Source organism: Microcaecilia unicolor, chromosome 2, assembly GCF_901765095.1.
Source record: "Microcaecilia unicolor chromosome 2, aMicUni1.1, whole genome shotgun sequence".
NCBI classification, from domain to species: domain Eukaryota; kingdom Metazoa; phylum Chordata; class Amphibia; order Gymnophiona; family Siphonopidae; genus Microcaecilia; species Microcaecilia unicolor.
Window position 1 is genome coordinate 281798567 of NC_044032.1, and position 13855 is coordinate 281812421.

The following is a 13855-nucleotide window of genomic DNA, read 5'->3' on the forward strand; positions in this document are numbered from 1 at the left end:
TGGAAATATGTATACATTTACGTATCTAATAATAGATGTTGGCAGCAGAAAAAGTATTTACAAATGTTTAAGGAAATAACTAACATGATACCTTAGTGTGTAAAAGAGATAATATTACACAGACATTTAGAAAGTGAATAAATTGACTTTCTTACTGTGTGCTAGTTTCCTCAATCAACTAATTGTAAATCCTCTGATCTTATTACATCACTTCTGCAAGAACAGCATTGGCTGCCTCTTGCAGCCCGACCCAACTTAATATAAGATCTTGATTTGGGCTCATCGTGCTTTACCTTTTCATTCTTCATTTTTACCTTATCAACCAATATGTTTGTAGTGCCGGATATGATGCGCGCTGGGGGTGGGAACTACTGCCAGGCTGCTGCGATAGCCCGACGGTACTTCCCTTTTAGCGAGCGGTAAGCCTCTGTTAGGCTTACCACCGCTTTGTAAAAGGATTCTACAGTGCTTTGTGACAGTGGATTGGTGCACCATGCAAGGGAAACTATAGCACATATGCCAGACTGCTCACAGCACTGTAAAAAGCATAGTATAAATATGAGTTAAATCCAGCACTGGAGGGCAATTCTATAAAGGAGCACTTAGATGTAGTCACCTCAATGCAGCATAAGGAGTGCCATTTCGATAACAACATCTGGCTGCCCAGACTCTTTTACAAAATACTAGTGTAAACCCGCACTGTCGTGCCTAAATGTAGGCATGCTCACTTACGCCAGGTCTATAGCAGGCATAAATGGGTGTGCCTAAGTAAACAGCACAGAAACAGCAGAGGTGACACAAACCACACTATTAAAAGTAATGATACCACAACTTTCTTTATTAAAGACTCGACAAAGGCCGTGTTTCGGCCTACTGAGCCTGCTTCAGGAGTCTAAAGTATGCCCCAGTGTTGCCTAAAAGTTTAATTTCTTCTTCACTGGTACATGTTGCTGGGATAAACCAAACACTGCTTGAATCAGTTGCGTGGCAAACTATGCCATTGACTATGAACTGAACGGCACTTTATCCAGCCACCAACAATGCTACTCCTAAGTGCAGCAAGGATTACATGCAACTTATAGAATTCTATAAGTTGGGCACATAAGCGAGAGAAAAGCCCATGTGCCACTCATGCTTCACCCACACATACACCCGCAAGCAATTGTATACTGTGCCAGTTACGTGACACTTTTTTGCTGCATTCATGCCTGTAGTTATTGAGTTGCTTTTTTAATCACTAGTCAGCACAGGTTTGCACTCCACATGTTAAATGAAATAGTTTTCTTGCAGTGGCATTTTGGCCACAGAGCTAAATTTTATATGTTAATGGGCCCTTTTTAACTAAGTTATACTAGTGGTCTGTGGTATCGGTAGAATGGGGCTTTCCCGTGTGCTGAGGCCACTTTTAGCACCGCTGTAAAATGGCCACCATTTCTATTTCCTCACTGATGGCCACGTGCTAATTTCACAATTAGCAGGTGAGCCCTTACCACCACCTATTTACTAGGCGGAAAGGACTCACCTGACAACCCCGTGCTAATCGGGCAGCGTGCAGTGATTTACCCGCACTACCCGATTAGTGCAGGGCATGTCTACTCAACCTCCAAACATGCCCTCATGCTAAAAAATAAAACCTATTTTTTAGTGCATGCCAATCCCTGAACTTCCATGGGATGCCTGAGCGGATCCCACAGTAGTGCTTACTGCCACTTAGGAAAAGGGCCCCTTCAGTATGTGAGCATGAGAAATAGAGGATTACATGCGGATCCATTGTTGTGAAGTGCATTATTAAGTTTTGTGACTGGTTAATATTTTGTATTGTTTGTTCAGTTACAAAAACATGAGCACTAATTTGCATTGTCATAATTAAACACATTCCAGTCATGTGCCCACAGCAGCATATTCAAGAATGTCCCCACAATACTACTTGTGTATATATATAACATTAAGTTTTCTTCTCTTTATGGGCTTTCTGGTACATTTTTCTTTCCAAGTAAAGGTGCCTGCATATAAAGTACATACCTAGATAGAAAATAAAATTGTAAATTTTAGATGGATACAGTAAAGTATTAATATTCAGTTATACATTTCACAATTATGTTAATGATCACTCTGAACAGTAAAGGTGGGGTCCTTAAATCCAGTCCTTGAGGATCACAACCCAGCCTGGTTTTCAGGATTCCCCAATGAATATGTTTGAGATCTATTTTCAAGCAACTTACTACAAATATAGCACAAAACGATACACCCACTAAGTTGGGTTTTTTTTTTTTTTTAATAGAAGTTCTACTCTTGTTTTGGACGTTTAAAAACTGGCATTTAGATGTCCAAATCTCAATTTTACAAAGGCAGAATACAGAAGTCTCTAAGACTGCAGCATGTCCAGGTGGGACTAGGGAGGGCCCAAAATATGGACATCCAACTCCAATAACAAAAGGGTAAGGGACATCCAAGTCTAAAAGATGGATGTCCTGGGATCTTGCCAGGTATTTGTGACCTGGTTTGGCCACTGTTGGAAACAGGATGCTGAGCTTGATGGACCTTTGGTCTTTCCCAGTATGGCAATACTTACGTACTTATATTTAGATCAGGTACTTGTCATGTTCAGGTTACAGAAAGATGCTCTGATTAAGTAGCTGTCCACTGGATCTATTTATTTATTCATACATATTCATTGAGGAAATCCTGAAAATCAGGCTGGGTTGTGGACCTCGAAGACTGAATTGTGAGGACCCTTGTGTTACAGCCTCTTATATCATCAAGAACATCTCATGATCCAGTTATTAATGTCCTAACTGAAAATCTAAAAGGTTTTTCTTTTTGTGGGGGGGGGGGGGGGGGGGGGGGGGAGTGGTATTAAATTGTTGACAGGCTACTACACATGTCTTCAAAAGGGTTCACTTTCCATTTTCTAAATGGATAACACTAGCAGGGTACTGCAGTGCTCTTGCATAATCCAGTCAAATACAGCATTATACAGTTGAGTTCACCATGCATTTTTAGACCGTGCCAAGTAATTAACACTTTTTTTAAAAATAGCAGGTTCTTTGTAGATTGTGATACCATTTATTGAAATAAAATAAAAATTACCTGAATTAATAACATATGAGTTGTAATCTACATAAGGGTCCGTTTAGTAAGCTGTGCTAATGGATTTAGCATACGCTAAATGCTAAGAAGTCCATAGGTAGAAAATGAGCTTCTTAGCATTTAAGAGGTCTATTACAAAGGTGCGCTAGCATTTTTAGCCCGCTAAATGCTAGAGGTGCCCATAGGAATATATGGACATCTCTAGCATTTAGCACACGCATATTTAAGGCACATGCTAAAATTGCTAGCACACCTTTGTAAAAGGGGCTCTCAGCATGCACTAACTGTTAGTTTGTGCTAAATCTGTTAGCACACCTTAGTAAAAGGACCCCATAGTGTCTTCTACAGATGTGATTTCTGTGGTCTGGGCCACGGATGCTAAAGTACACTAAGCAATTAGCCCAGGATTTAGTGTTCACTGATCATTAGTACCAGACTGTGCTAATGGTTACCATCCGCTAAAGACAGCATGCTAAAAATCCCTTGCTTAGTGCGGGATGAGGCAGGGTATGGGCAGAGACTGGACATGGACTGCATAGTGCAGTTCGCACGTGATACTTAGCGCATGCTGTCACTTGTGCAGATACAATAGGTACACTTAACACCTCCTCTAGAGGTGGTATTACATGTATCTGCATTAATATAAATAAACTTAATATGTGGTAACTACAGGAGACATGTTAGATGTGCCCCCAACACTTGATATACAGTCTTTTTACTTACTGCATGTTAATTTTGGTTGGTAGGTTGGTAAAGCATAGTAAGTATAAAAACTTACCTCACTTCAGTAAACAGACACCTTAATCGTTTTTCAAGTATTTTTATGAAAGTCCAATACAAAATATTGCAACCAATAGAAAGTCCAGATTTCCCAATAAGCAGCACTCACCAAAACACAGTGGTACTCTTGAAAATTGTATGAGTTCCAGAATGGTTCGGTAAAATTTACATTGTTTAAAAAGTTATAAATGTGACCATGTCTGGGAAAACATGACTGAAGTCAGCAGAAACAAAAAATAAGATTTTAAATGAATTCTGTAAGAGCAGTTTGTAATACAATAGTACAAACCCCATCCTTTCGTGTGGAAAAAAAAAAGGTGATAGAAGTTAAAACTGTGAGAGCTTAAATAGTAATTTTAAAAAACAAGTTGAGCTTTAAAGTCCAGAATTGATGCACGACTTTAGCCATGCTTTCCCAAAGACTGTTACAAATATGTAAGATCAAATTGTAAGAAACTGTAAAAATGTTGAAAAACACTGGCAAAGTGGCATAGTACATCAGCACATAAACACAGGCATGGTCCCATGTTGTTTTTATATGTTCTGAATAGGGTATGGTATAGTTGCAAATCATTTTAGGCATTTCTTTGGTTTTGCCAGGTATGGCAGAATGAAAAATACTTTTCTCGGAATATGTGAATATAGCTGGAAAGTGTGCATGTAGGTTTCTTTACATTTCTATGCCAGTAGACTATTACTGTACTTTAGGTTGCTGTAATATTAACTGATTGTACCAAACATCTTAGAGAGGAAAACTTACCCACAAGAAGTAAGACCAAGTATATTTTCAGGATGTATGGAAAATAGATTGATAGATCAAATAGGAAAGGCATCTTGATGGAGTAAGTACCAAAGGCCTCAAAATAAGGCAGCGATTCATAAATGGTAAAACCTACAGATTTCAGAAGATGCATGAAACATTGATGAGTGCAATAAACAAGTGTCTATCCCTAACTTTACAAATTCAAACAAATGCATAGATTATACATAAAGAGTGAAATTATAAATGCTTTTATATATATTTATTGCATTTGTATCCCACATTCCCCCCACCTATTTGCAGGCTCAATGTGGCTATGTGTAATGTAGGTTATGCATTATTACAGTTGGCTCTAGGAGTGTATTTTATAAAAGGCACACAGGCATCCATGTTACCATTATAAAATAGGTGCCTTTTAGGACTCCTCACATAGACAACCTCTTATGAAATCAGTCCCAAAATAAATGGGTTTAATGATCTTTTTTTATCCATTAAAGTTTTCTTTTAGTCAATATAAAATATGCTGCATAGATAAATACAATATATACGAAATATATCTAGACCCCTATAGTCAAAAAAGCAAGTCATTCTGAACCTCTTGTGCTAAAAGGTTAAGTTACTTTGCAAAAGTAGCCTGTGTGAAAAATAGCACAAAACTTCTGGAAATGTGTTTCAGTGACCGTACCGGGCTATAATCTTTTTAGGAAGGATAGAGAGGGCTGAAGAGGTGGAGGAGTGGCACTGTATGTGAGAGATAATATCAGAGCGGCTAAAATGTGGGGAACCTGAGGAAAGGAAGAAGCTTTATGGATCATCCTGGAAAGAGAAGACGGAACCTGTATCCACACGGGGGTTATCTACAGACCTCCTGCACAAACGGAGAAGTTAGACAAGGATCTGATAGAAGATATTCAAAAGATTGGTATGAAAGGGGAGGTGCTACTGTTGGGAGATTTCAATTTGTCTGACATAGATTGAAACGTCTCATCTGCGGAATCAGAAAGAAGTAGGGAGATTGTGGATGCCTGTCAAAGTGCCTTGTTCAGACAAATGGTGACGGAACCCACGAGGGAAGGGTCGATGCTGGATCTAGTGCTCACGAATTGAGGAAGTGTTTCCAATATCCGGGTGGGTGCCCACCTATGTAATAGTGATCATCACACCGTATAGTTTGATATAAGAGCACAGGTGGATTGCGGATGCACGAAACTCAAAAGTACTGGATTTCAGACGTACTGATTTTGATAAAATGGGGGAATACCTGAAGAAGGAGCTGTTGGCGTGGGAAGGCATAGGAGATGTGGAAAAACAGTAGTCCAAGCTAAAGGCTGCTATAAATATGGCGACTGATCTTTATGCGAGGAAAGTAAACAAGAGAAGTAGGAAGCCTATACGGTTCTCCAAACAAGTAGCTGAAAAAATAAGAGCAAAAGAGGCTTTGTTCAAGAAATACTTAAACTTCCATCACAGACTGAAAAGGAACAGAAGGGCACACTTCCCTGTAATTTATCCAGTTGCAAACTATGCCAAAATATTTCACAGGACCCCACAGTCATCCACAAAGGAAAGATATTCAACATAAAGGAATCTTTCACTTGCTCATCTTCCAATGTGGTATATATCATTCAGTGTAAAAAATGTAACGAAGGATGCTATATTGGAGAAACAGGCCAGATGCTTAAGACAAGATTCAATTTTCATAGACATCACATGAACAATACTGGTGCCAGTAGGGCTCCCACCCCTGTTGGTCAGCATTTTACAGGACCAGGACACTGTACCAGTGACTTCACAGTGAGAATCCTGAAAGGTAACTTTAAAACCATACAAGAACGTAAGACCTTTGAAGTCAGAATGATTGAATATTTTAACACCCAACAGAAAGGACTTAACAAGGATCTGGGGTTCCTAGCCCATTATAAACCATAAAGCTGTATTTCTCTGTTGATCACCCCACCCCTCACCTATCCACACCCATCCTGTTAGAATATCAATGATATGCTTTGATGTCCCCATGCATACCTCCTACCCACCCTGTCAGACAGTCATAGTAATGCTTGAATGTTTTCACTTATATACACTGTCAGCTAGCACATTTGCTTATTTCCGATCTGACAAAGAAGGGCAACCTTCGAAAGCTAATCAAGAAATGTATTAAGTTATGTCCAATAAAAAAGGTATCATCTTATTTTCTTTTCCATATTTTATTTTGTTTGATTTCTATTGATAACTTCAAGAAATACAAAAGAACGCAATGAGAGGATCATGGAAAAGAATATCGGATTAAACTCAAAGAAGCGAAGAGGGAAATACGGCTAGCGAAAGCATGAGTGGAAGAAAAATGGCTAAAGATGTAAAGAGAGGTGACAAGACCTTTTTCAGTTATATTGGAGAAAGGAGAAAATATAGGAATGGAATTGCGAGACTGAAAGATAATGAGAATGGCTATGTAGAGAGTGATGAAGATAAAGCGAACGTGCTGAACAATTATTTCTCTTCGGTGTTCACAAAGGAAAATCTTGGAGGAGGACTGGGATTGGCTGCCGAGGGAACATCTGGGAATGGAGTAGATACCTTGCCGTTGACGGAAGAAAGAGCTTGAGAATCTGAAGGTGGACAAAGCTATGGGGCCAGATGAGCTGCATCCCAGGATACTGAGGGAGCTCAGAGAGGTCCTGGCAGGACCTTTTAAAGATTATTTAATAGATCTTTAGAGATGGAAGAGGTACCACAAGACTGGAGACGAGCGGATGTGGTCACTCTCCACAAAAATGGAGACAGGGAAGAAGTGGGAAACTACAGACCGGTAAGTCTAACGTCGGTGGTAGGAAAAATAATGGAGTCACTGCTGAAAGAAAGTATAGTTAACTTTCTAGAAGCCAATGGGTTACAGGACCCGAGGCAACATGGCTTTACCAAAGGAAAATCCTGCCAAACAAATCTTATTAACTTCTTTGAATGGGTGACCAAAGAACTGGATGAAGGACGTTTGCTAGATGTAATCTACTTGGATTTCAGCAAAGCCTTTGATATAGTCCCCCCACAGAGGACTCGTGAATAAGCTGAAAGGGTTGAACTTAGAACTGAAAGTGGTGAACTGGATTGGGAACTGGTTGACCGACAGGTGGCAGAGAGTGGTGGTAAATGGAATCCGCTCAGAGGAAAGGAAGGTGAGCAGTGGAGTTCCTCAGGGGTTGGTGCTGGGGCCTATTCTGTTTAATATATTTTGGGGAGATATTGCTGAAGGGTTGGAAGGAAAGGTTTGCCTTTTTGCGGATGGCATGAAAATAGCCAATAGAGTGGATACCCTGGAGGGAGTAGAAACGATGAGAAGGGATCTCCGAACATTAGAAGAGTGGTTGAGGGTCTGGCAGTTAAAATTTAATCTGATTGTCTTTATATTATAGATTATCAAAGATCCTTCTTTGTATTTGTGATAGTGCTTAGTACTGGGTGTATATTGTAGAACTAGTGAATAACTCTTAGCACCAATACCCTGACCATCATAGCACTATATATCCCTACCTCCCTACCATTTGTATTTTAAATTTTTATGGGTCATGACAAACAAGAGATAAGGGAATATTAAAGTCAGGATGATAAAATAAGGGTTCTGAACAAGAGTTAGGAGTTAAAAGCAGCATCACAAAGGCTATTTTTACCACAGCTGGAAAATGGTCAGTTTTTCTAATTTATTTTAATGGCCATGCACTAATTTTGCCATTAATATGTGGCCATTAAAATATTAGTGTGTGTAGGCAGTAAGGGCTCACTCACTAATCCTCAGCCAATCAGTTAACACATGGTAGATGTGCTGATTAGCGCAGAAACGCCTACTTTCCGCCCCAGATGCACCCCTTCTGCAATTAATACTTTTTAGCGCGCAGTTTGCACATGCAGATTTGAAAATTCAGGATGCATCCCATGGTAAGCCATTTTATGGTGTGGTAGGTGCATGCTAGTGTTTATCGCACCATAATGAAAGGACCCCTTTGTAGTAGTAATTTGTCATCCAAAGTCCATTTAAATTTGGCATTAATGAGCTGCTGCAATGCAAAGTCATACAAAGCACTACTAATCATTTCTATAGCACTACTAGATGTACGCAGCACTATACACATTGCATGCAGGTACTTTCTCTGTTGCTAGATGGCTCACAATCTAAGTTTTTGTACCTGGGCAATGGAGGGTTAAGTGACTTGCCCAAGGTCACAAGGAGCTGTAGTGGGAATAGTATCCAGATCGCCAGTATCAAAGTCCGCTGCACTAACCATTAGGCTACTCCTCTAAAGCCAAAATGAGCATGCAGAAAAGGCTTAAAAATTACACCTCTCTGGTTACTTCTTTAGAGTTTATTGGGGAAAAAAAGGGCCAATTTTGTTCAACAGTGGCATGACCCAAATAAAAAATTTTCAGCTCTCCTATGGTGGCCCAGCACTTCCTTACCTCTTCCCATCCAAGGGTATGCATGTTTCAGAAGTCCCCGTGTTAAAGCCCTGCCCCTTAAGACACCCAAAAATTGAGGGCCAGCCCCACCCTTCCTGGGACCATTATTTACCTGATGGTTCTGAAAGATGTTGGTATCAGGAGCGATCCCCATTCTTTTCTGCGCCTGCAGCTACCACTGTAAATATGGTGCCACCTGACCCCTATCAATGCTCATTCAGTCTTACTGCTTGGAGTCAGGTTGCCAAATAACCTTATTTATTAGCACTCTGACTTCTTAACTCCTGATTCCTCTTTAAAAAGTAGCACATATATCTGGGAACTCTCTGAAAGGCCTATGTAACAAGCTGCACCTATCTTTTGGCACAGCAGTTTATTTTCCATGTTTCTGCATTAATCTTACTCCTGAGACAGTACATGTTTTAGTACAGAAAAGTCCACAGTATAACTATTGCACAAAAGGACAGTTTGCATGCAAACCTGCCAAATCAGAAATTACTCCTGATGTAAAAACTCTTGCTAAATTTTGACATGGATATTTACTTCCCCTTTAGGGCTAGATTCTATATATGGTGCCAAAAAGAAATCAGCACCGAAAAAGCACTATTATATAAGACACGCTTAAAATTAGGTGCAGTTTAGAGAATAGCGCTTAAGCCCAGGAATCACGCCTAACTTTAGGTATGGCCATTTGCACTAACTGAAATGTGGTGCAAATATAGGTACGTATCCTCATTATTCTATAACATGTGTTAATTTTAGGGATGTCCCCGTCACCATCCCATTTCTACACCCCCTTTTTCAGATCATGCATACATTTTTGGTGCACAAGTGCTAATTAAATATAATTAGTGCCAATTGGTGCTAATTAGCTCTCAATTAAATTGCATGCATAAATTGGGTGTGCGTCCAAGTTTATGTGCACAGTTATTGGTGACTTTTATAGAATTACGAGGTTAGTGCAGAATCTACACTTCAGCTCAAGGGTGAAGGAAAAGATCCTACACTGGAGCAGTAGGGCTCTTTGAGGTGAAGTTCTGCACTTCATCTTAGAGGACTCATGGTTCAAGTGAGCCCAACAGCCACCCTACTCCTGAGGCTATGTGTGCACAACCTCAAGGGTGCACCTTAACTAGAGAACCTTCTGTGCTGTCACTCTCCCACCTCCCCTGGGACCAGTAATACTTAGTTGGTCTAGCATGGTGTCCATTGGCATCCTACTCCTCTCACTATTATCTTGTTGGTGCCTGACCCCTAGCAGTGTCACAATGCACCATTAGGGGGTCAGCCTACCACATAAGGGATTGCCTTTAAGTGTTTCAATAAGATGTCCTTCCTGCTTACCTTCAGCTAGAACTGACAGAGGAATTACAAGCATCCAGAACGTTTGGTTGATCCATGTCAGACTGGGGAATTTTGTTCCTGTCACTAATAACATGTCATATGTGTATCTGCACAGAGAGGAGGGAAAAGGTGGATACTGGAATTCTCTGTTAAAAGTTAAAATAAATTGTAGAAATAAAAGTATACTGGCATGAGTGAAGACCGCCAACGACCTGAGACTAAGACTGGAAGAGGACCCTAAGATAAACACATGGATATTTTAAGTGATCCATATTGTAATTATGTTTTAAAATCCTGATCCTGTGCATCTTAATAATGCACTTTAAGGAAACCTTTTTGTTTTGACATACTGGGGATCATTTACTAATGGTTAGCACACTCTATCTGCTGCACTGTCCATAAGAATCCAATGAGCCATGCGGTAGACAGTTCAGGGTTAACTGTTAGTAAATGAGTCCCACTGTGATATGTTTTAAAGATGTCATACTTTGTAGAACAAATTTAATGGGTCCAGAATATGAAGCATATGTTTGAAAACAAGCTTGTTCATTAACATGTTCATCACAAAGCCACATTTTACTTTTATTTAATTTATTGGGATTTATTAACTGCCTTTATGAAGAGATTCACTTAAGGCGGTGTACAACTGGTATAGCTTAACATAAAACTTACAATTTTATTAACACTATAACAATAGTAAAATGACCAAGTATAAACATAAATACAATAAATAAGGTAAACTTGAAAACAGCATATTGAAACCTAATAACAGGACTACCATGAAATAGGATCAAAAATATACACATTTGACAGCACTGAAATTCAAATAACAGAGATATAATACAATGACAGCATAATACTAATGAAATATCTAATAAGCACACATTAGAGCATTCAAATAACATAGGTATAATATCAATGCTTTCTACAATACAGTTTGCCATATAGGTGAGGGCATAGGAGCCACCTTTTTTACATTATTGGGGGTGCTAACCCCAGTGGAAATAACCCCTCCCTGGACACATACAAGGCATTTTATCAATATTGGGGGTGCTCCTATGGGTGAGGGGCCAAGTTCAGATATATAGATGGAGACTACTACTACTACATATCATTTCTAAAGCGCTACTAGACGTACGCAGCACTGTACACTTGAGTCCCTGCTCGACAGAGCTTGCAATCTAATTAGGACAGACAGGACAAACAAGAGAGAAGGGAATTGTAAAGTGAGGATGATAAAATAAGGGTTCTGAACAAGTGAATAAGGGTTAGGAGTTAAAAGCAGCATCAAAAAGATGGGCTTTTAGCTTAGATTTGAAGATGGCCAGAGATGGAGCTTGACGTACCAGCTCAGGAAGTCTATTCCAGGCATATGGTGCAGCAAGATAAAAGGAACGGAGTCTGGAGTTAGCAGTGGAGGAGAAGGGTGCAGATAAGAGAGATTTACCCAGTGAATGGAGTTCCCGGGGAGGAATGTAGGGAGAGATGAGAGTGGAGAGGTACTGAGGAGCTGCAGAGTGAATGCACTTATAGGTCAATAAGAGGCGTTTGAACTGTATGCGGAAACGGATAGGAAGCCAGTGAAGTGACTTGAGGAGAGGGCTAATATGAGCATAATGACACTGGTGGAATATTAGTCGTGCAGCAGAATTTTGAACAGATTGAAGAGGAGAGAGATGGCTAAGTGGGAGACCTGTGAGAAGCAAGTTGCAATAGTCTAAGCGAGAAGTGATAAGAGTGTGGATGAGGGTTCTAGTAGTGTGCTCAGAAAGGAAAGGGCGAATTTTGCTGATATTATTGAGAAAGAAACGACAGGTTTTAGCAGTCTGTTGAATACGTGTTGAATATGTGCAGAAAAGGAGAGGGAGGAGTCGAAGATGACCCCAAGGTTACGAGCTGATGAGACAGGAAGGATGAGAGTGTTATCCACAGAAATAGAGAATGGGGGAGGAGAAGAGGTTGGTTTAGGGGGAAAGATAAGAAGCTCAGTCTTGGTCATGTTTAGTTTCAGATGGCGCTGAGACATCCAGGCAGCAATGTCAGACAGGCAGGCTGATACTTTGGCCTGGATTTCAGCTGAGATTTCTGGTGTGGAGAGGTAGATCTAGGAGTCATCAGCGTAAAGATGATAGTGAAAATCATGGGATGAGATCAGAGTACCAAGGGAAGAAGTATAGATGGAGAAAAGAAGAGGTCCCAGGACAGATCCTTGAGGTACACCAACTGACAGTGGGATAGAAGTAGAGGAGGATCCACTAGAGTATACACTACAGGTACGCTGGGAGAGATAAGAAGAAAACCAGGAAAGAACAGAGCCCTGAAATCCAAGTGAGGACAGCTTATCAAGGAGTAGTCTGTGATCAACAGTGTCAAAAGCAGCAGATAGATCGAGAAGGATGAGGATACAAGATACATGGTACAGAGTCAGTTGGGATAAATGGGTGGCTAAACTTGAGGCAAGTTCTTTTTACAGTTAAACAAGATATAAGGAACTGATCTAAGTTACAGTGTGTGTTGCAAGCTAGTCCTGGTACGGAGTGAGTGTATAGTCAGTCACCCTATGTATTAAAGGCTTGGGAGAACAGCCAGGCTTTCACCTGCTTCCTAAAGTAGAGGTAGTCTCGAGTTATATGTAGTCTCTCAGGGAGTAAATTCCAGAGTGTGGGGGCTACTCCTGAGAAGATTCACTGGCCGATATCACACATTTGCACTGGCTGTCCAGATTTGGTCAGCTGATAGTCTTGCTGATGCTGGCTATATCTTTGTTTGACTATCGAAAAGGTCCAAATGTGTTCTCACTGACCTTGTCTTAAAAAATTCCCTGCTGTGGTGTACTTCTGGTATAATAAAATAGTTGTTTAGGTTGAGTTTCTCACCTAATTACGTCCCACAGGTTCCAAAGGAAGAACACAACACACACAATGGGTTTTCCTTGCACTTCCTCTTGACTGGAAATCACTACAAACAAAATCACCAGTCTCTCTGTAACCTGAAAGGCAAAATATAGGAAACACTTCAGCAACTGCAGTGCCATCTTCCACTTGATTGGCAACCCGCAGTGGCAAATAAATACATTTCTATCCAAACCTGCAGCACAGTATAATATCCCATTGTAAATCCTCAAAGAACCAATACAAATAAAAACGGGGTAAAGATCCTGGAGATTGGCGGGTTAAGTAATTTCTGTGATGTCAATAGCCAGGAAATAATTTTGTCAAAAGCAAATAATATTTTTTTAATAATCTCTTTATTGGTGAACTAAGCAACATAAAAAGGGAAAGGGGGTGGAATTTGATATATCACCTTTCTGTGACTACAATCAAAGTGGTTTATGCTACGCTATGTAGTTCTTGTATTCTGCTACATTCCAATTAAATTCTAAGTGGATCACATTAATATAGATCATACATATTAGGAGAATAACAATATTTTGTC

The 13855-nt window shown here is 40.1% G+C and overlaps 1 protein-coding gene across 5 annotated transcripts in view; it reads right to left on the bottom strand.

The window, feature by feature from the left end:
- Positions 1-1208: 1208 nt before the first annotated feature.
- Positions 1209-13855, bottom strand: part of HACD4 (3-hydroxyacyl-CoA dehydratase 4) — a 111576-nt gene continuing 98929 nt past the window's right edge. For all 5 annotated transcript variants that reach the window (XM_030194213.1, XM_030194216.1, XM_030194218.1 and 2 more), the window contains 4 exons: positions 13297-13409; positions 10421-10527; positions 4631-4762; positions 1209-2022 (listed from right to left, as the gene is read on the bottom strand). In XM_030194213.1, the coding sequence (XP_030050073.1) occupies positions 1946-2022; positions 4631-4762; positions 10421-10527; positions 13297-13409 (429 nt within the window). In that variant the 3' untranslated portion in view covers positions 1209-1945. The remainder of the gene's footprint in view (positions 2023-4630; positions 4763-10420; positions 10528-13296; positions 13410-13855) is intronic.